This window comes from Ceratotherium simum, chromosome 5 (assembly GCF_057802395.1).
Source record: "Ceratotherium simum simum isolate JZ-2026a chromosome 5, ASM5780239v1, whole genome shotgun sequence".
Taxonomy (NCBI): Eukaryota; Metazoa; Chordata; class Mammalia; order Perissodactyla; family Rhinocerotidae; genus Ceratotherium; species Ceratotherium simum.
This window is the reverse complement of record NC_141904.1, coordinates 3,783,273-3,803,139: the sequence shown is the minus strand read 5'-3', so window position 1 is coordinate 3,803,139 and position 19,867 is coordinate 3,783,273. Positions and strand designations below refer to the sequence as shown.

At 42.9% G+C, this 19,867-nt stretch overlaps 2 protein-coding genes across 12 annotated transcripts in view; one reads left to right on the top strand and one right to left on the bottom strand.

The window, feature by feature from the left end:
- MED12L (mediator complex subunit 12L) overlaps positions 1-15,557 on the top strand; it is a 320,889-nt gene extending 305,332 nt beyond the window's left edge. For all 11 annotated transcript variants that reach the window (XM_087430389.1, XM_087430382.1, XM_087430388.1 and 8 more), the window contains 2 exons: positions 9,707-9,788; positions 11,725-15,557. In XM_087430389.1, the coding sequence (XP_087286515.1) occupies positions 9,707-9,788; positions 11,725-11,777 (135 nt within the window). In that variant the 3' untranslated portion in view covers positions 11,778-15,557. The remainder of the gene's footprint in view (positions 1-9,706; positions 9,789-11,724) is intronic.
- Positions 15,558-15,600: 43 nt separating this feature from the next.
- LOC147916950 (immunoglobulin superfamily member 10-like) lies at positions 15,601-17,508 on the bottom strand. Its single transcript, XM_087430390.1, has one exon. The coding sequence runs from the start codon at positions 17,506-17,508 to the stop codon at positions 15,601-15,603; it is 1,908 nt and encodes a 635-aa protein (XP_087286516.1).
- Between the last annotated feature and the right edge of the window lie 2,359 nt (positions 17,509-19,867).

Sequence of the window (19,867 nt, the reverse complement as noted above, 5' to 3'; positions counted from 1 at the left end):
ATCTGTACATCTTTTGCAAATTGTGCTAGTCGCACCAATACTGTCCCTTTCTGCAGGTTTTCTTCCCCAGTCTAGGATCATACTTCGCATTCAGCTTTCCTGTGTTTTTACGCATCTGGGACAATTCTGTGCCTTTTCTTTGTTTGTTTTGTCTTTACGATGTTGACATCTTTGAGGTGTAGAGGATTTTGTGGAATGTTACTCGGTTTGTCTGACGTTCCCTCGTGATTAGATTCAGCTTGTGCGTTTTTGGCAGGAGTATCACGGAGGTGCTGTGTCTTTCTCAGTGTGTCACATTAGGATATCCAGTGTTGGTGATATTACTTCAGGATCCTTAAGTGATAGGATAGGTTTCTCCACTGTACAGTTATTGATTTTCTTTTTGTAATTAATAAGTAATTCATGGGGATAGTTTGATACAATCTAACTGCCCCTTTACTCATCAAACCTTTACCCACTAGTGTTAGCATCTATTAGGTTATTCTTGCCTAAATCCATTTTTACCGTGGTAGTGGAAAAATGATGATTTGCTGACCCTATGTTTTCTGCATTTAGCAGTTGGTATTCTATTTTAAGGACGAGCTTTCCTTTCTTCCTCATTTTCCTGTTTCTCCCCCAGTTATGTTTTAAGTGGGAAGCGGAACATGTGACTCTTTGATTATGAAACTTGTGACTACCGGAAAGAGTTTACTTCTTTCTGTAACTTGGCCCAGTATTCTGTGGTTGCATATGGCGTCAATTAGGTTAAATTTGGCATCTTAAAGGTTCACTTTCCACTAGGTATATTATGATGTGAGGCAGTAAAAAGCTTACAGTGGCCCTGCTCTTTTGTTTCTATATACAAGAAACGAGATGGTGGTATTCTGACAGAAAGCCAAGAAATAAATGATAACGTACCAACAGATTGTCACGGTTAGTGTTTGGAATATTTGATGTTGATCTGGCAAATCCTGAGCCTTTTTTCCTTTCTAGTTTAAAACAAAGCCTTCTTATGCTGTAAAGCTCATGTTAGCAGCAGAGGATTATGTAAAGAACTGGGAGAAATAACTGTACTGTACTTTTCAGAGATTTTATGCATATTCGTAAATGAGCACTTGACTAACAATTATAAGGAAGCCATTAATTTGAGAATTGTAATTTCTTTGGCTAGCCATTGCTATGAAGGAAATGGTTACATGATCCTACTTGAACAAAAGAGCAAACATTAAATGCAGGACTGCTTCAGTTACTTTTACAATAGTATGGTATTGTATGTTTTTAGGTGTTTCTTAACCTTTGATTCATATATGTAAATAAATATATATGAAATATGTATATATGTGGCTCATAAATAATAAGAAAATCTATACATACACTGACCCTATATATTTCAATTTATTTATATTAATCTTTGCATTTTTTCTATGTATTTAAAATCTATATATTTAATCACAACAGGTGTATAACTGCCATCCTAAGACTGTGTGAGTTTTACATTTCAGAAATGTTGACTTTAATTTGTGGGCACATGTCCTTATAAAATAGTTAATAATTTCAACAAAAAAACTTGAATTGGATTACATCTGCAGTTAAGCAGACATTAACAGTATCTTCATTAGTTTTTCTCTTTGGCCTTCACTGATTGTTAAACATTATTTTAGTTGGTTTATAATGTAATATGTAGTAAATATATAAAATGTTAAGGGTATAAAATCAGTTTTATTCTTAGAGAATGATGCTACATAAACATAGCTGGATATTAATATCAACTGCCTGAAATGTAACAGTTATTTTGGGTAGGGTAAAAAAATAAACATTTGATTCTGTCACAGAGTTAAATTTATAGGGCAGGGGTGGAAACTGTCTTGAAACTTCATTATAATTTGAGGCAGAGGATCAGCTGATACAACATTGAGAGGAGACTCTATCCCATGTGCCACCAGAATTAAAGCATTTCTAATACAAAGGAACTTAATATCTTTCTACTCATCTAATATTTTCATAAATACTTAATAAATTAACTGTGTAAAGAATATATATCAAATTTATTCAATTTTGACTTCTAAGACAGTACTGCAAGTTTTTAATGCAGTTGGTTGTATTTCATTCCCTGGCTTAAAATACTTCCACCCCAAGGATTAAGCAGGTCAGTCAGAACATGGCACAGGATTTTTCCCTGTTGTGTTCATAGGAAAGTAATTCCAGAGAAACAGAAATCTGCATTACAGCAATCTTAATGGAGAGTAAAATCCACAGTAGGCTTTTTATGGCTTTTTTTTTTCTTTTAAGTTGAAGTCTTTTTAATAGCTACCTTGAGAAGCACAGCATCTTATTTTGATGTTCGGAACACTATATATAATCTAGGCAGCGATTATTTGTACAAAGGCACAAATAGTGTATATGTCTTAAGGCTTAGGATGGGCTAGGAAATTTAAAATGTCACTTGGGTAGATTTCAGATAATTCCAGCATTGGAAGTTGTGGGGATGGTCAATCGTCTTGGATTTTCACATCATATTACGTTTTTCTAGCACAGTTGTTGACAACACTCTCAGGTTCATCGATATTGCCACCAGGGTTTGTGATTTTAAGCAGCGATTTTAAGCAGCGGTGCATCAGCCCGCCGTATCGCTCTGCTGGCGTCTGCTTGACCATCACCTCCTGTTGAGCATTTAGGTTGTTTCCGGTTTCAAATCAGGGCTTCTAGGGATGTTTTGATATATGTTGTATTCCTCATTTGTTGGTCTTCTCACAGTAAAAGAAAGTAGAAGTATAAGGAAAAAGGTGCCTCACATTGTGTCTCTCAGGACAGCGGTAGCGCAAAGCCTCAGCAGTGTTAAGAAAAATTTGCTATTTTTATCTTTCAGTAGTGTTCCTTTTCTGATTAGTTCCACTAAGATTTGTTATATGCCTTATAAACGTCTTTATGTATATTTATCATCAACGTCTCCGGCAGGTCCAGTTCTCCTTACTGGCCAGTGTCCGTCCATCCTTGCTTTTTGCCCGGCTAGGGCGCAGGGTAGGCCGGCTGCAGAGGAGAAGCTGCTCTGACTCGCTCTGTTCTGACTCCTGTGGTCTCGGGGGGCGGGAGGGTGGTCCTCCACACAGCCGCCGCCCTGGCGCTCTCCGGTGGCGCGCGCTTCGCCTGGTGAAGCCAGAGCTCCGGCAGGCCGTGCGCTGGAGACACGGCGCTCTGCGGGGTCGCGGAGTCCCCCGGAGAGGACTGCCCCGCCACCGCGCCGTGTGGAGTCACAGGAGCCGGTGCAGGGCCGCGCTGCCCGCGGAGGGAAGAGAGGAGCCGGAGAGGCCGCGTTAGTGTGCTGGGGCTGCTAACAAAGGTGTAGTCTCACAGTTCTGGAGGACAGGTCCAAGATCTGGGTGTCATCAGAGGTGCTTCCTTCTGAGGCCATGAGAGCGGAGTGTGCCCCATGCCCCACGCCACTCCCTCACCCTCTCCCGGCTTCTGGTGGTTACTGCCCGTCTTTGGTGTTCCTTGGCTTGTAGGAACATCACCCCAGTCTCTCTTGGCGTGCTCACCACGTGTGTGCTTGTCCAAATTTCCCCTTTCTGTAAGGACACCAGTCCTGTTGGATCAGGTCCCACCCTAAGGGCCTCACTTGAACTGGATTGCCTCTGTAAAGACCCTGTCGCCAAATGAGATTGCATTCTGAGGTACAGAGGGTTAGGACGCCATCGTGTCTTTGTGGGGGAACATAATTCCACCTGTAACAGGTCAAGGAGACAGTGAGGAGTTTGGGAAGCCTTGATGGAGGAGGTCGGTCGCAGTGGACCTTGAGAGTCATAGGATTTGACTCCCTGCTCTTTGACTGATCTATGGTCGGTCTGTCTCCTTGTTGACAGCAGCAGCTGGGACATGTGGGACGACGATCGTCAACACCCACCTGGGCAGGTTGGTCATTGCTATGAAAAGTGCACCTAGGAGTCAGCACTAACTTAGAACAGAGATTGGGGCTCTTTCAGAAAGTGTTATCAGAAAACAGAGCTTTTCTGTGAAGAGAGCAAGAAAGTGTAAGAAAAGCCGTGCTTACAAATTAAATCTGGTGTCAGCTTATTATCAATGCCGGTGTCATCATTTGCTCACTTACGTTCCTGTTCTGTGAAGGGAGAACATCTGGAAAGAAATACTGGGTGACCTCGCCAGAAAATTCTATTTGGTTTAAATTATAGTTCTTGACTTGAAAAATACTTTTAAAGCTTATGAGTTATGATTAAATTAACTAAATATGTTAACAGGCTGTGATCTTTTCTTTAAAACTGCTTCCAGCTTTTAAGAAAATAACGTTTACTCCATCCTGCTGTGTCATTTCTTTTCATCTTAAGGTCAGACTGTCCTAGTCGTGTGACCTGGAAAGCATGCTCATAGAAAGCTTTAAAACGTTGGCCTTTTATAGTGATTGATCCTTGGGTCAGTATCAGATTATACTGAATATAAAAATATGCATAGTGGCAGCAATAGTTAAACAATTGCATTAACTTTTAGTCAAAGATCACATCTGAAATTGTCACATAGTCTTCCTCAAAAAATTCTTGTGTTCCATTCAGAGAAATTGAGAAATTTTTCAGAATGCCTCTAGAATTTAGAAGTAGCCAGATAATATTATTCTTCTTTTCAAATCAGAGGTTTATTAAGCCATGTTGCCTTCCTTTGCATGAATTTGGAATTCTTTTTTTGCTCTTTAAAAGGAAAGGAGAAGTAATACTTATAGAAGGAAGATGGGGAAGATGTTCTTGGGAGATTTCTGGTAACAGGACAGATACATTTGATTTTTTTTTTCACAAAAAAAATGACAGTGTGCAGATCAAAAAAAAAAAAAAAAATGACTGCGTGCAAGTTACTAGTTAACTTGCAAATAAATGAGTATTAGGTACTGTGAAATCCATCAGCTGCTGGTCCTCTCCGAGTGTGCTGCCCTGTGAGCGAAGGTGCGTGAGCGTGGGCATTTCTGTGCATGCTCAGTGGAGGGGCCCATGCGGTGCCGCAGTGCATTTTGCTGAAGCTGGTAGTGATGAGGGGTTGTGTCCGTTCATGAGAGGACCCGAAAGTGGCTGTGGACTCTGTCAGTTGATAGTGCAGGCTTGAAATAATGTCCTTTCGCTGCCTTGTTCTTTTGCTCACTGAGAATGTGGCCCCAGGTTCCTGCTAGAACAAGAAGCTTGTAGCTGTCAGGAGGCAGAGACAGTATTTTACTCACTTTGGTGTCCCTGGAACCCAGAAAAGTTGCCTGGATCTGGATCACTATTGTTGAATGGCTGATTTGTTGAAAGTCACAGAATGAAGGAAAAAACCCTACACATTATCCAAAAGGAAAACACAGTTTGGAAGGCAAGTCACCTGACCAGCAGTGAGGCAGGTCCATGACTGACCGAATCATTCTGCTGCTGGAAGGACCGTCCCAAGAAGTCAGCTTTTCTGAGACAAAAAGACTCAGTGATGTTTATTTAAATAGAAATTACTAGTTAGTCATGCATTTTTCCCATAGTAATGACTGAGCGGAAAAATTAAACGTTCTTGAATGAATGTGTGTCTTCAAACACCTGGTGGAGTAGGTGATAACTTGAAGTGATCTTCGAAGGATGAGTAAATTTTTAGGAGGGTCTAGGGTAGGGAGAAAGGAGGTGGATGGGTCTTCCAGGAGGAGAGATTAACATCTGCAAAGGCAGAGAGGTGAGAGAAACCAGGATCATCTCCAGTATGGATAGAGCCTGGAAAAGTCTTGCCCTCTTCGTTTGTCACATTTAAACAGGGAAAGTTGAACATACACCGATTGTGGTTTTTAGAACTTCTAGTAAACCTCAGTTGACCTATATATTGACCTGTTTTGGTAAATTAAAAGTTCCAATTCCCACTACAGGGATAATTAGTAAATCGAGCCAAGCATCAGACCACCAGGGGGAGCCCTTTAAAAATACAGATTTCCAGCACATTCGCCCCAGAAATTCTAATTCAGGGAGTCTGGAGAGGAGCCCAGGAGGGTGACTCTAAGTTTCCCCTGATGATTTTATGCTTCCTCAGCCCCATACAGGGTCCAGTTTTTTGCAGGAGGAGATCAGTGACTGGATTTGAAGTGCTCCCCAGTGAGGTTTCTGTGGGGAGTGGGTAGCACTCTATCTTTCCCCAGCCGTGGTGCTCCAGGGCCCAGGGAGACTGCATGTGGGGTCTTGCTTGATGATATCTATATACAGGTGAAAGCGAGTTAAAATTAGTGTCAGGTGGCCTTGGGAGAAATGTGGTGAAACACTACAGCTGGGAAGGCTGTTGACCATCCATCTATCCCTCACTTCCTCTGGTCAGCCTAGGGAAGCTGGTCTCCAAGTTCTTGGCCTCATAACCACTTCACATTAAAAAATGCTGTGGACCCAAAGAGCTTTTGTGTGTCTACCAATATTTATTTTATCAGAAATTAAAACATAAATATTAACAATATTTATTTAGTAATTTATTCTAAAATAAACTCATTATATATTAACAGAAATAACATTTTTATGAAAAATAGGTGTATTTTTCAAAATAAATTAGTGAGAAGAATGACATTGTTTTACATTTCTGAAAATGTCTTGAATGTCTGCAATGATAAAAGACACGCTGTTTGTTGTGGTATCACACATGGCGTGGCCCCTGGAAAACCACCTCTCAGTCTCTGAGACTGAGAGAGAAAACAGCAAATCGTGTCTTAGTATTATTGTGAAAATGATTTTGACCTGGCAGATACCCCAGTAGTCTTGGGGTTCCCTCAGGGATGTTATCTCTTAGGCCATGCAGCAGACCACGCATTACTCCCCAACACACACACGTGTAGGTGAGTATGCACGCACATACATGTACCTGAGTGTGTACACACACACAAGTTCCCAGGTACCTAGGTTCTGCCTTGGCTCTTCAAAGTATAGAATCTGAGGAGATCACTACAGTGTTTCATTATGTGAATTACTCTATTTGAAGCTGACTGTAAATGAACATAAAGAAGGCAGCCAAGTATTTATTGAAGTAATAAATGTTCATGCACTGTGTACCTTAATCAGCTGATAAGATTAGACATCTTTTCAGCCAACCATTTAGAATCTGTGATTTTTGGTTCCAAATAAGTTCATATTTGGAAGCTAGTATTTCCCATTAAGGACAGCACTGGATTGTGGTTCAGATCATGAGCTGAGTCCAGAAGGCTCAGTCTGAATTCCAGCCCCAGTGCTGAGAGGGACCACGGGCAGGTGACTTCACCCCTCAGAGCCTCAGTTTCCTCATCTGCAAAGTGAGAAGAAGAGCATTAAGGTTCACAATCCTTACATTCATTTCCAAAATCCAAGCACCCCCCAAAATGTACATTTTATTTGTAACTCATTGAACAGCTAAACCTGACCAGAATTCATTTGGTAGCAGAAGCTGACGTGAATTGACATGATGCTCTTTTCATGTATTTTCCCTGATTTGACTGTTCATGTGTTTTGCTGCAGAAATTGAATGTGTTTAATTATGGAGTACCGTCCTAGACCTTGCTTGGTCTGTGTGTTATGGAAGTCGCATAATAAATTGTATGTGCACTGAATTCCAAAACTCCTCTGCTCCAAGGACTTTGAATGAGAGATTGACAGTCCATGTCACCACATCAGGATCACATGGGCTGCTGCATCTGTGTCACGTCTACAGCACTGCCTCGCACCTGGTGCCGTGTAGGGTTTTGTTACATGAGTAGGGTGATATTTCCAAATAAGCATAGAAACCCCTGAATAGAAACGAGAGCACTCCTTACTTTACTGGCATTTCCATCTGGATGAAAGATAGGTTTTTGTTTTCCCTCTTGATTTGGGCAAGAGAAAAAAAATGGCAGGGTGCCCTTTTCCTGCTTTGTGTCAGGAACAATAGTAACCTTGAAGGAGGTACACCTTTCTTGTTGTCAGGAAGGTTAGGGGATTGAAGGCCCTTCAGAGTCAGCTGTCCTGTTCGTTTTTACTGAGCGTCCCCTGTGCGCCTGGCCCTGCTGGGTACCAGGCACACGTTGGAGGATGAGCCCAAGTCTTTATCCTCAGCTCACTCACTTCTAGAGGGAGAGAAACACCTGAGTCAGATGTCCTGCCAGATATTCAGCGTTAAAAGAATCAGCCCAGAAATGCCCTCTGTTAGGGTGGCCAGATGAAATACAGGACTCCCCATTAATTTGAGTTTCAGGTAAATAATGAATAATTCTTTGTAGAATTATGTTAAATACTGCATGGGACATACTTATACTAAATGTGATATTTATTCCGTGCAACAATTGGGACATACTTAGAATGAAAAAATTATTTTTTGTTATTTTTTGTGTATCTGAAATTGACATTTAACTGGGAGTTCTGTATTTTCACTTGCTAAATCTGGCAACTCTACCGCTAACCCTGGGCTATTTTCAGCCACATTGGCAAGCTCGGAAGAGGAAATAGATGTTGCACTCATCTTGGGTAATTGAGTTTTTTAAAAAGAACGATTTATGGAGATATGGGTGGGGTAAAGAGAGACTCACTAGGGATGATGAAACACCCAGGCCGGAGGCAGTTCCTGCCCTAGGCCCAGAGGGGCAAGGAGAGGGAGGGAAACAGAGAGGGCCGCTGTTGGGAGCCATGGCCTTCCCAGAGTGAGACGTGGTCCACCAGCACAGACCTGTTATGAAGGAAATTTGCAGGAACAAAACTATACTTGCTCCCACCCAATTTCATTCTGCTTCTGCCCTGCAATCCCCTGGGTGTGCCCCCTCCCCACCTAGAGGTCAGAAGGCAAGGGGGCCGGCCTGGTGACACACTGCATGCAGGCGCCCCTGTGAGCGCAGAGCTCGTGAGCAGTAAATGGGTCCGGAGGCGAGTGGGGAACACCAGCGCAGTTCCCATGTGGCTGTGATGCAGAGACTTGTATCAGAGCACTTCCTCATCACAGCGGTAGTGAGCCAGGAGGAAAGAAGGTGGGGGGGAGGAAGACAAGGAAGAGTGACAGTTTGACATGTGAAGGTTAAGGGGAAAAAGTAAATCAGCAGTAAAACCAGTGATTTTAATCAAAAGTAATTTTGCTTCTACCACATAGATTTTTTTCCAATTTTTCCTCTTTGGAATAATGACCACAATTTCTTCTATCAACTTAATGGACAGAACCAGGGCCTGTGGGCCTCACATTGTGCCCGCACCTGCATGGCCCTAGAGGGGAGCGCCTCCTTAAAGTCTGCGCCCTGGTGCCTGGCACGGCTCGCTGTAACCCCGGCCCTGGTGACACCGTGGGCTTGGCCGACCTTCCTCCTCCATCAAGTGGGAGGGCGTAGCCCCAGACCAGCCCTGGGCCCCTGCTCTGCTCACCACGTTTGTTCATTCACGTAGGGCAAGGCCTGTGGTGCTCGAACAAACCCCGACCAGAGAGCTTTCCTTCTGCCGATGACAGTGATTTTTGATATTGTGACCCGAAGTAGCCAGCTGGTGGCAGTGAGATGACAAGGCTAGTGAGCCCCTGGGCTCCTTCCTCAGGCTCCTCAGATAAATGCTGAGTGACCTGGAGAGTGGGTTTGTAATGGTCTGGGCCGGTCAGACGTTCACCAGACGACCAACAGGGTGAGGATGAGGAAGATGCACCCACAGGGGCATGCACTTCCCCCGACGTGTGTCCCATCCATTGCAGACTATGCCCCGGGTTGGTCTCTGTTCTCGTCTGTGATGGGCCCGTGGGCTGATGCGCCTCCTTTCTCCTGTCACCGTTGCAGTTTCCCAGACCGGGCCTGCAGCAGACCCAGCAGCAGCAGCAGACGGCCGCCCTGGTGCGGCAGCTCCAGAAGCAGCTTTCTAGTAAGTACCCCCCGTGCAGAACAGACGGCTCCCGGGAAATTAAAAACAGCAGGAATCTAAACCTGTAACAGCGCAGGCGGCGTGGCAGGGTAGTGTTTTCCCCAGGAATCTGGCCTGCTAGGCCTGTGTGATGTTTGTCTTTCTAAACGGTGCTGCGCCTTTAGAGCGCGTACCGGCAACCCGTGGCATCGTGCCTCCTCTAGATGGTGGCAGCACGCTCCCGTGAGTGGGGTCACCCCTGTGCAGAAGTCCCAGGACAGAGATTCCTTCAGAAGTGGCAGCCAGCCCCCTGTGATGCAGAGTAATGGCCTGGAAGTCAGGGCACCTGGATCCTGGTGCCAACTTGGCCATTATCTGGATCGTGTAGCTTCTCATCCACGCAGTGAGGAGAGAGGCCGGCGTTTCTCCTGGGTCTCGGATTACGTGCCCCTGAGGGCCGAGCGAAGAGCAGCTAGTCCTCAGGGCTGTGGCACTGGTCCGCTAGGAGGCCGTGAGGGAAAGGGCAGTGGACGGCTGAGGGCAGCTATGTTCTGGTCTCTGTTTCTGCCTGCCTGCTGTCTGTGTTGACCTCTGGGCAGAGGGACGCCCCTCTTGTACCTTGTCTCTGCCAGAGTGTAACCAAGAGCTTCTTTTTTTTCTTTAAAAATATTTTCCTCTTATGGCCTCATTAAATTTCAATTAAATCATGTAAAGCAATCTTCTTTTCCAACTACTGTTTGATAAGGGTGGTCTGTGAAACAAACATGTGGTTAAAATTTCACTGTGTTTCACTAATTCCAGAGTTCGTGTTTTCACGTGGCTAAAGAGAGGATATTATTTTAAGGCAAAGACGACATGTTTACATTCTGGATTTTTTCTAGTGTTTAGGAGCATGTCCTTATGATTTTTATGTAGGGGCACCTATGTCAGGAGCACATCTCGTGTTTCCTCCTTTCCAGTGCTCACGAAATGCAGCTTTTCTGTTTGTTTTAAGCCATTATTTAGGGAGCACTTTCCTGGACCCAGGCACAAGACTTTACATGTATGAGTTCCCTTGATTCCTAGCCCACCCGTGAGCTTAGCTACTGTGACTGTCCCTGTATGTAGATGAGGGAACAGCTGAGGCACAGCCCGAGGTTATTCAGCCGACAATAAGGGGCACCGCTGTGCTGTGAGCTCACATGGTCCCCCCCCAGAGCCCACCTCTTAAGCATGGTGTACACTCTGCTCCCTGATATTGGCAGTTGTACCACCTTCTTTGTTGAATAGTGGCCTCTAGGGTGTGTGGCCCACTGCACAGCTCCAGAGGGCTCCTTTCACATCATAGCCCGTGTGAGCGGGCCCTCTGGAATTGAATAGTCCCACCAGAGTTGTGCAGTAGTAGCTGTTTCTAAGCCTCTGTCATTTCTTTGGGCCTCCTGACTGTTCTTTATTTTTTCTGTGTGTGTGTATGTGTATGTGTGTGCGCACACGTACATATATGCATAGGCACACACTTGAGTCAACACGCACAGAGCCACTCTTGTACACACATACACTCTTGTACTTTCTCTCTTATATAACTAAGGCCATTTGCTGAAGACTGTCCAGTTTCAAGTACTTCTCACCTGTTCTGATGTCACTGTTAAAAGTTGACTCTGTGGTGCTTTTACAAAGGTTCTGAGAACTTTCCATGTTTTATTTTTGTGTGTTGGTATTGAGTTGTGTCTTTGTTCAGAGAGAGACTTTGGGTGAGCCACTCACCCTCATCCCAAGGCCCTGTGCTGGCCCCTCTGCGGAATGAATTCAGCTGCAGTGTTCAGACCCTGCCTTTCAGGTTTCCAGACTGCGTTGTGCTCCCCGGCCAGCCCGTCCTCCTGTTCCTGAGGCTGGTACTGAGCAGCGACAGGAGGGGTGGCATCTATCTGTGGCATAACGTTGCACCTGCAGTTTTATTTGCATGTGTTTTTCCCGCTAGGTAACCAGCCACAGCAAGGAGCGACTCCCTACGGACATCCTTCACACTTCTGAGTCTGGAAGAGGACGAGACGTGAAGTTTTCTGTTTGCACTGAAAGATAGAAAATCAAATTTAATGCATTAGTCGTCTTTAGAAATGTCCCCTGGTCCTTTCATTTCTTTGAAGTTTTCGTATATTTCAGTCTGCATTTCATAGGAAGGTATTTCAACAGCAAGTGGAGGAAGAGGTGTGGTGTGTTGTCGCGTTCAGCTTTAAAGGGGGTTTAAAAATGTGGGTCATGTGGGCCTCGTCCAAGAAGAGTTTGGTAGCAGACCTTTCGTAATTGGTGCTTTTTTTAATCTCATAGTTATAGAAAGGATGAATTATGGTGGATTTAACATATTTATGTATTCGTTAATGATGAAGATTTTTTTTTTGCAAACTGTGCTGGACCAAACCACTTATTTGAAAGGCATGTCAGATCTTGAACGGAAAGTGACCCATTTATTCTGCATTCACCTTTGATGGTGAAATGGACATTGATTTGCATTGCTCTAATTTGAAATGTTTGTAATTTCATAAGCACTTTATAAACTTTCTTCTTATTTATGTAGGACTTTTCTTTGCTTTTGTTGTGGTCAAAAGGTGCTGAGACAGATTGTTGCTTAGTGCTTAAACTGCTTAGACCAAGAGCTTAAATGAGGGCTTTCATGAGAGCTACCCTAAGATATGTGGAAGCCTGTTAGAAGTAGCCGTACTCAGATTTGTTTTCAGTGGCAAGATCATTGACCAGAGTCTTTGTGAAGGTACAACATGTAAATTTTAAAGGCCCAGGCAAACCACAGTGGAATTGTTCCAATTATTTATTGCCAGATTTGGCAAAAATGACTCTGTCCAACCTTATGCCAACTGAGAAAAAAATTCTCGCACCTGGCCTGAGATTCCACAGTGCTCAAACTTGACATGGTTTCCAGAGAATCTGGCCCCCAAGTTCAGGAGGCTCTGGTTTTCCTAAGAGATGTATTTGCTGTTTATTTTGTATGGTAAGTATTTGCTATTTTGAATTTAATTATTAATGTTGGTGTCAGTCTTGGTTGTGTGTTGCATATACTGTATTTATAAATTGGTGCAAAAAGCACAAGTAAAGTAAATTATACATCAAATTTATTATAAAGAAATAGTAACTATTTTAACTTTGTTCAAGTATGTGGTAATTTGCTCCTATTAGAGTAAAAAATACAGTAAATTATTATCAGTTTGTGTAACTTAAGAGTATTCCATATAATATTTTTTTAGATTTAGATGCATAAAATTTTGAATGTGAAAATTGCAGGGCATTTTAAAACATATGTGGGGGATATTTTCCCATGTTCTGTGTTAATTCATTTTCTTTTGCCATATGATTTTACATGTAATGTAGTCAAGCATACTGTGAATAGATTTGTCTATAATGAGCAAACCATGTAAACTACTTTTTTTAAATGTAGCTAGTACAACTTTAGTAGATTATTTCCTTTGCAGACCATTGTATAAATAATTTATATCTTCCTAGGTGAGTTATTCATTGCAAAGTTTGACTCATGCAAATGACCTCAAACACATGTCCGCTTACTTGCTGTGGCAGCATCCCTGTGAACCGCTTTGTACACTGTGAAACTATTTCACTCCAGCCTGCTCATTTCATGTTTACTCTGGGCTGGAAACGACTTTGCCAAAACGTTAAAGACCATTCTTTTCACTAAATTAATATATTCTATCTGCTTTCAGAAAATGAATCTTTACATATCAGCTGGTTTTGTAGATCAGGTTTTTTTTTCCTCTCGAGAATCATACTTAAGAGTTCATGTAGTTATTTTTCTTCAAGTAATATGTCCATATAAGGACTGCCTTGGCAAAACCACCGAAATGTGAATGTCGTGCCTAGTGAGTGAGGCGTGTTCTGTCCTGATTTTCTTTCTTTTCAAGAGTTATTGGCATTTAAAATGCCACTTTTCAGTTTGAACTGTATATTTTTGTAGCTCAATATTACAAACAGCAGTAATACTGTTTCCAGAATGAGTGTTATAATTGCATAGCATTTGTATGCACTTTATATTTTGCAGAAGTTAGTGAAATTAATTTATTAATCACTTTGCACATGAAAACTGTGGGGTGTACTTTTTCTGTTGTGGTGTCCTTTTTTTTTTCTGTAAGATGAGGAAGCGAAGTCATGGTAAGGCCCTATAATTTAACAAATCTGGAAAGTTGAGGAATAACCTAAACCTGGATTTCCCCTGTGCATTATAAAGAGAACAACTGGAATTTTTAGTCTTATCATGTTTCCTCCCACTTAATCCTCTATCCTGAGAGGATTCTTTTTTTCTTTTTTAGCAAATGCATTAATTTGTATTAAAATGATCACCAGGGAAAGCCCTATCCGTTGGCAGAACCTCGTAATTTCCTTGGTGAGATAGAGAGGAAATCATCGTAGGACAAGATGGAGACCCCAAATCCTTGTAGAGATAAGGCTTTGTGATCAGTGGAGCTGGATGTAAAAAGCCCTTACACGTACGTGTGTACACCGTAGGCTTGTTCCTAATAGAGTTAAAGTTGTCCTTTTATTTGCTCCTCTTGGCCCGGAAGTAGGTCCCCTCTTAGATGGGGCCAGCTGGAAGTGGGTGTGATAAAAACAATGAAGCGAGCTCCCCAGATGTCTCACATAACTGGCAGGGGCTAACAGCTCTCAGTTTTGTGTGCTGAGCTATCTGAGCAAGACCTATGGCATTTTCTTCTGCTTTTCTGCTTATTAAGGCTCCTATAATTCTTAAATAATATTCGAATTTTGAATAGATGCTGGAGAAATTACACTGGAAAATCCTCCCAGCCTCTAGAATTAGAAAAGATGAATCTTAATGTCCCCCAAATCAATTCAGGTTGAGTTAGGCATGTAATATAAATAAATTCAGTGAATTACAAAAAGCAACATTTCCTGTAGGGTTGACCCAATTTTAAGTATAGTGAAACTTCATTACATGTATTAGATCTAGATTTTTCCCAAACATTTTCCCATCACATAAAGGATTATCACTTAATGAAATAATTGCTCATAAAGCAATGGTTCCTCCTCAGAAAACTCTCCTTATAAACAGTTCTAAACCCAGGGGTGCCTGAGCTAGATTTTGAAGTTATAAGGAAGTTTCATTGTATTTTTAAAACCTTTTTAATGGGTTTATTTGGACAAAAATGTAATCAACTCCCTTTCCACACTTTATGACGTGCAGGTGTTAAGTTGCTTTTTACATGTGAAAAAGCCTGCCTTTATTTTTAAATGCAGTTATTAAAACATTTTTGTATTCCCCATCAATGAAAATTTTCAATGTGCACAAAATGGTGAATCATAGTCAAAACAGCTCAGTGCTTATTTTCTGTAGGTTTTAGTAAATTATTTATAAAGCAACCACAAAATATTTCTACATCAAGATGGAAAATTTACACCGAGACTGCACATTTAATCTTTTCCATGTCTCTGTCCTCAGTGCCATGCTTGTAACCTTGTTAGAAGGTGGACACTAGGCAACTGGTAGTGAAGGAAAGGTCCACTGTTGCATGGAGACCGCAGGTACATTTGCGTTTGTTATCTTACGGTGGACAGTTTGCCCTTCATGTTCATTGTTATTTGTTGGCAAAATAAAAGTGCCTTAAGTTAAAAGTTTGTTTTGAGATCCATTAAAGAAATCGGTATCAGTTCATAATGCATTTATTTACAAGTCTTTTTTTTTTTTGCATGTCCATTATAAATTTAATACTGTCAATGTATTCAAATTCATTTACATGCCTATGGCTGCCTTTGATTAAACTTCTTCCAAAAAATAAACTCTGTCCAGATGTTGACTTTGTTCAAACAGTTTTATTTCATGTCAGATTACTTGAATGTAAGTTGTCACGTAATCACTACCTAGTGGATTCTTTGCCGTGCATTTGTATATCCCAGAATCGGAGGGCTGAGGATTCTGAATGACTAGGGTACCTCGTGGGGGAAAAGGCCTTGTTCCATGTGTCCTCCCTTTGTTTGCCATCGAGAGCAGGGAGTGGTCAGGCATCTCCCATGTGATTTCTGGCTTGGGGACCCCCAGGGCAACACAGTAGAGCCGAACGGCCGCTCCGGTCCTCGTGAGGATGCTCCTGGGTAGGCGATTTGTAATTCGGGGAGGGTAGGCGACAACCATTACTGGAACAGTGATCAGGGCGTGGCCAACACTATTTTGAGCCTTACAAACGTAGTTTCCTCTGTCATAAGCTGTTGCTTCTTTGATGACTAAGGTGCCATTTTCATGCAGTAGGTATTTTCCATTAATTTGAGGCCTGTCTATTACAGAACCACTTGGTACAGTCCACTTGATATTGGGCTTAGGGCTTCCATCAGACACACAGTGCAATGATAGCGATTCTCCACTGATGCAGTAAACTGTTCCTAGTGCGTAAGTCAGAATAACTGGCTTCTGGCCAATTTCTAATACGATCAATTTCTCGATATAGCCAACTTGATTTCTTGCCGCACACCGATACTTTCCTGCATCGTCCCGAGTTGTTTTAGAAATGATGAAAGAACCATTGCTTGCTATCAGATACTGAGAATTTTGTGGCCCATTGGGAAATCGTGTGCCGTTTGGTAAAATCCAGATGATTTCAGGTGGCGGGTTTCCGTCAACAGAGCAATTTAATGCCGTGGGCTTTCCAAGCTGGGCAACTGTTTTTTCATTAAATGGGTTTCTGAATGTTGGTCTTCTCAGCATTTCCAGGACTTCTAACTGTACCACCAGCATGCTCTCTCCTCCTTCATTCCGAGCCACACAGATAAAATCGGCTGTATCCGAAAGCCTCACGTTCCTAATTTCCAAGGTTCCATTTTTATGGACTGTGATTCTGCTTCCGTAGTACGGGGCTGTGAGGAAAATACTGTCGGGCATGATCCACATGACTTGAGGAGGCGGCGTCCCCTCAGCTCTGCAGTCCAAGTGTCTTTTGGAATGCCTCACGGCTGTGGCCTTAATGACAGTTCTGTTTGTGTACAGGCCATTGATTAGTGGAGGTCTGGAGGCAACGTCCACTTTGTACATTTTGGTGTCATCCCCGCTGGGATTTCGGGCCACACACACATACTCCCCAGAATCGAGCAGGTTTGCCTCATTGATGGACAAAGACCCGTTGGCATGAAACGTGTACCTGTCCTTAGAGAACGAGATCACGTCATTGGAAGGCAGCAACCAAAATATTGTTGGTTTGGGTTCCCCGATGACCTCACAGTCAAGGACGGCCGTGTCTCCAGCCTTGATTCTCGTGTTGGTCTTGCCACCCTGCCTGATCCGAGGGGCAGCTGTTACGACTGTTAGGTGGACCCTCATTTCATCCCTCCCGAGAGTGTTCCTGGCATAGCAAGTATAATCCCCTTCCTCTGCTACCCCAACTTGGTTGAAGTACAAGGTTCCATTGTCGAACAGGGTGTACCTCCTGGTCCTGCGGCCACTGTCATCAGCTTGCATTGCATTGTTTATCATCGTTCCATCGGGCAGACTCCAGGAGATCTCAGGCACTGGCGAGCCGGAAGCCTTGCAGTCGACCTGGAAATCTTTCCCGTGGAACACGTGCTTTTTAAAATGTTGCTTGTGGTCAATCTTGGCAGGTTTCAGTCTCAGGCTAACGTGCATCGGTATCAGGTCGTCCCCCATCTTGTTTCTCGCCACACACAAGTAATCACCACCATCTTTTTCTGTTATTGACCCAATGAACAGGGATCCGTTTGGGTAGACGTGGATTCGGCTGCCCATTCTAGGAGAGAAGACACTGATTTGAGTCTGCAGCGATTAGCAAGGGGCAGGGGTGGGGGGTTGTCTTATTTGCACAAGATTAGCTTTATGGACATTTCTTAAAACTGTTGCAGTGACATTAAAATCACCACTAGCTTATTTACTGTCTTCTAAGCTATTTGCTAAAAGACGAAATTTAGTGCAAACTAGTATTTCTCAGATGGACTTCAAATTAATCTCCTTTGCATGGTGATTTAAAAAAAAATTTAATGGTAAGAATGCTAGAAATATTGGTTTCCTAGACACATGACTTTCTTGACCATTTTACGTTACAAATGATCATTTTGCGATGTATATCAGTAAAGAAATTTCATACAAATTTACTTGCTCAGAAAAGATGCCAGATTATACTTTTTAAAGAGATATTAGTGACAAAACAATTATTTAGTTAGAAAATAAGTTTTACTTTGTTACAAAGAGAGAAAACACCAATGTAAGGCTCATCTGTCCTTTGCGGGCAGCTGGAGAGCGAGTCTGGTGGCTGCATTGAACTGTGCGCAACACCAGTTTCCTCTCTGAAGCCGCTACACAGCCCGCCATTACCATGTTGGACCACCAGATGGCAGATCTTTCCTGGTGGAAAGACCAGTGGAGATTGGTGCTAAAAACACGGTCAAGAAGACTCATAGGTGAAAATCTACAGGTATGTTTTTCTTCTAAGTAGGTAGGTAAAACTGGAGGGAAAAGTATGCATAACTGCATAACTGCTAACTGAGTCACACTGCCTCAAGTCATTTTTTATTCTCCAGCAAACATCATAAGAAGTGTGGAGGGTATTGTACAATATTACAAAAGGTGCTGGTGCTGGTTCTTTTATTTTTATTTTTTCTCAAGTCTGGAAGGAACTTCGCTGGCATGTTAACCGGGCTAAAATCATCCTAATGGATGCACTTAGAGGGATGGGAATTGCCAGGTGCTTTGCATTTATTTTTTAATCTTTAAGCAGTCCCCTGCTGTATAGCTGAAAAAACTGATGTTTAGAGAGACTTTGTAGCTAGGCTCAGGTCCCAGGGCTGGCTCTCGAGCCCTGCCTTCACCCTGCCACCTGCTGTCCTTCTTTCCTGATGCCTTCTGAGAGCACTGATTCTCCAACTTGGGTGCACATTGACATCACTTGTATAAAATAATGCTGATGCCTGGGTCCCGCCTCCAGAACGCCTGACTTCATTGGTGTGGAGTGTGGCCTCGGCATCGGGATTCTTACTTTTGCAGATGATTCCCTCGTGCAGCTGAGTCGTCTGAGACCCGCTGCTCTACCTCTCGGTTCTCGGGGCAGCCTCTCATCACCTGCCTCAGGCTCACCTGGGGCCTAACTTAAGCGGCATCTTTCCTGGCTGCACTTTTCAGCGCTTCTGATTCCATTGATCTGGCCGGGACCTGTGAACCCACTGTTGCAACGAACTTCCTAGGTGACTCTCAGGAACAAGTTTGGGCACCAGTCCCAAATTTTAGCGTGCACCAAAACCACCTGGAGGGCTTGTAAGAACACTGCTTATTAAAACACAGAATCGGAGTTTCTTATTCAACAAGTTCTCGGCAATGCTAATGCTAATGCTACTGGAAGGGGAATACTCTGAGAACCATTGATTTAGAGTGACCTTCCCCCACCCCAAAACCTGATGCATCTGGAGGTTGTAATATACGGGAAGAGACATAACTGTAGTTGCTGCTTTTTATAAACTGATGTTTTTAAGAGGGAGAATTGACTTTTGAAAGTAGAAGTTTTCCCCGAGTAAAAGAAATAGAATTCTTTGTAAAGGTTAACGCACAGGCAGGCATCTGCAGTCTTTCTAAGGAAGTGCTCGGACTTGCTTGTGCCTGTGTTTCGTCGGGGGTCTCTCTTAGAGGGCAGACTCTGATTCAGCAGGTCTGGTTAGGGCCTGAGGTTCTGCGCTGCTAACGAGCTCCCGGGTCATGATGACCAAAGTTCCGAAGGAGAGAAAACAATTCTGTGCTGGCACACAGGTCATATATGTTGAAAGTGAAGGAGATAGACCAGTAGTGCTCTGAGTCTGCTGTGTTCCGTAAGTACTTTTCCAAAACAAAAAACAAACAGCCGACCTAGTTTCTTTGCTATTTAACTCTGAAGGATTTGTTGGAATAGCCGGTCAAGATTCATGCTGAGATGCTAATTGTTTTAGAACACTCTCTAGACTTCTTTGGGATTAACTTTTTAAGACTCTCTTACATTTTTTCATACCTCTTGATAAAAGATTTCCATTTTCTAAAACTGACTTAACTCCCGGTAAATGTTTTGGACCTTGTCTTTACCACCTAAATTTTGAACTTTGTCTGTTATTCCTATCACAAGTATAATGCC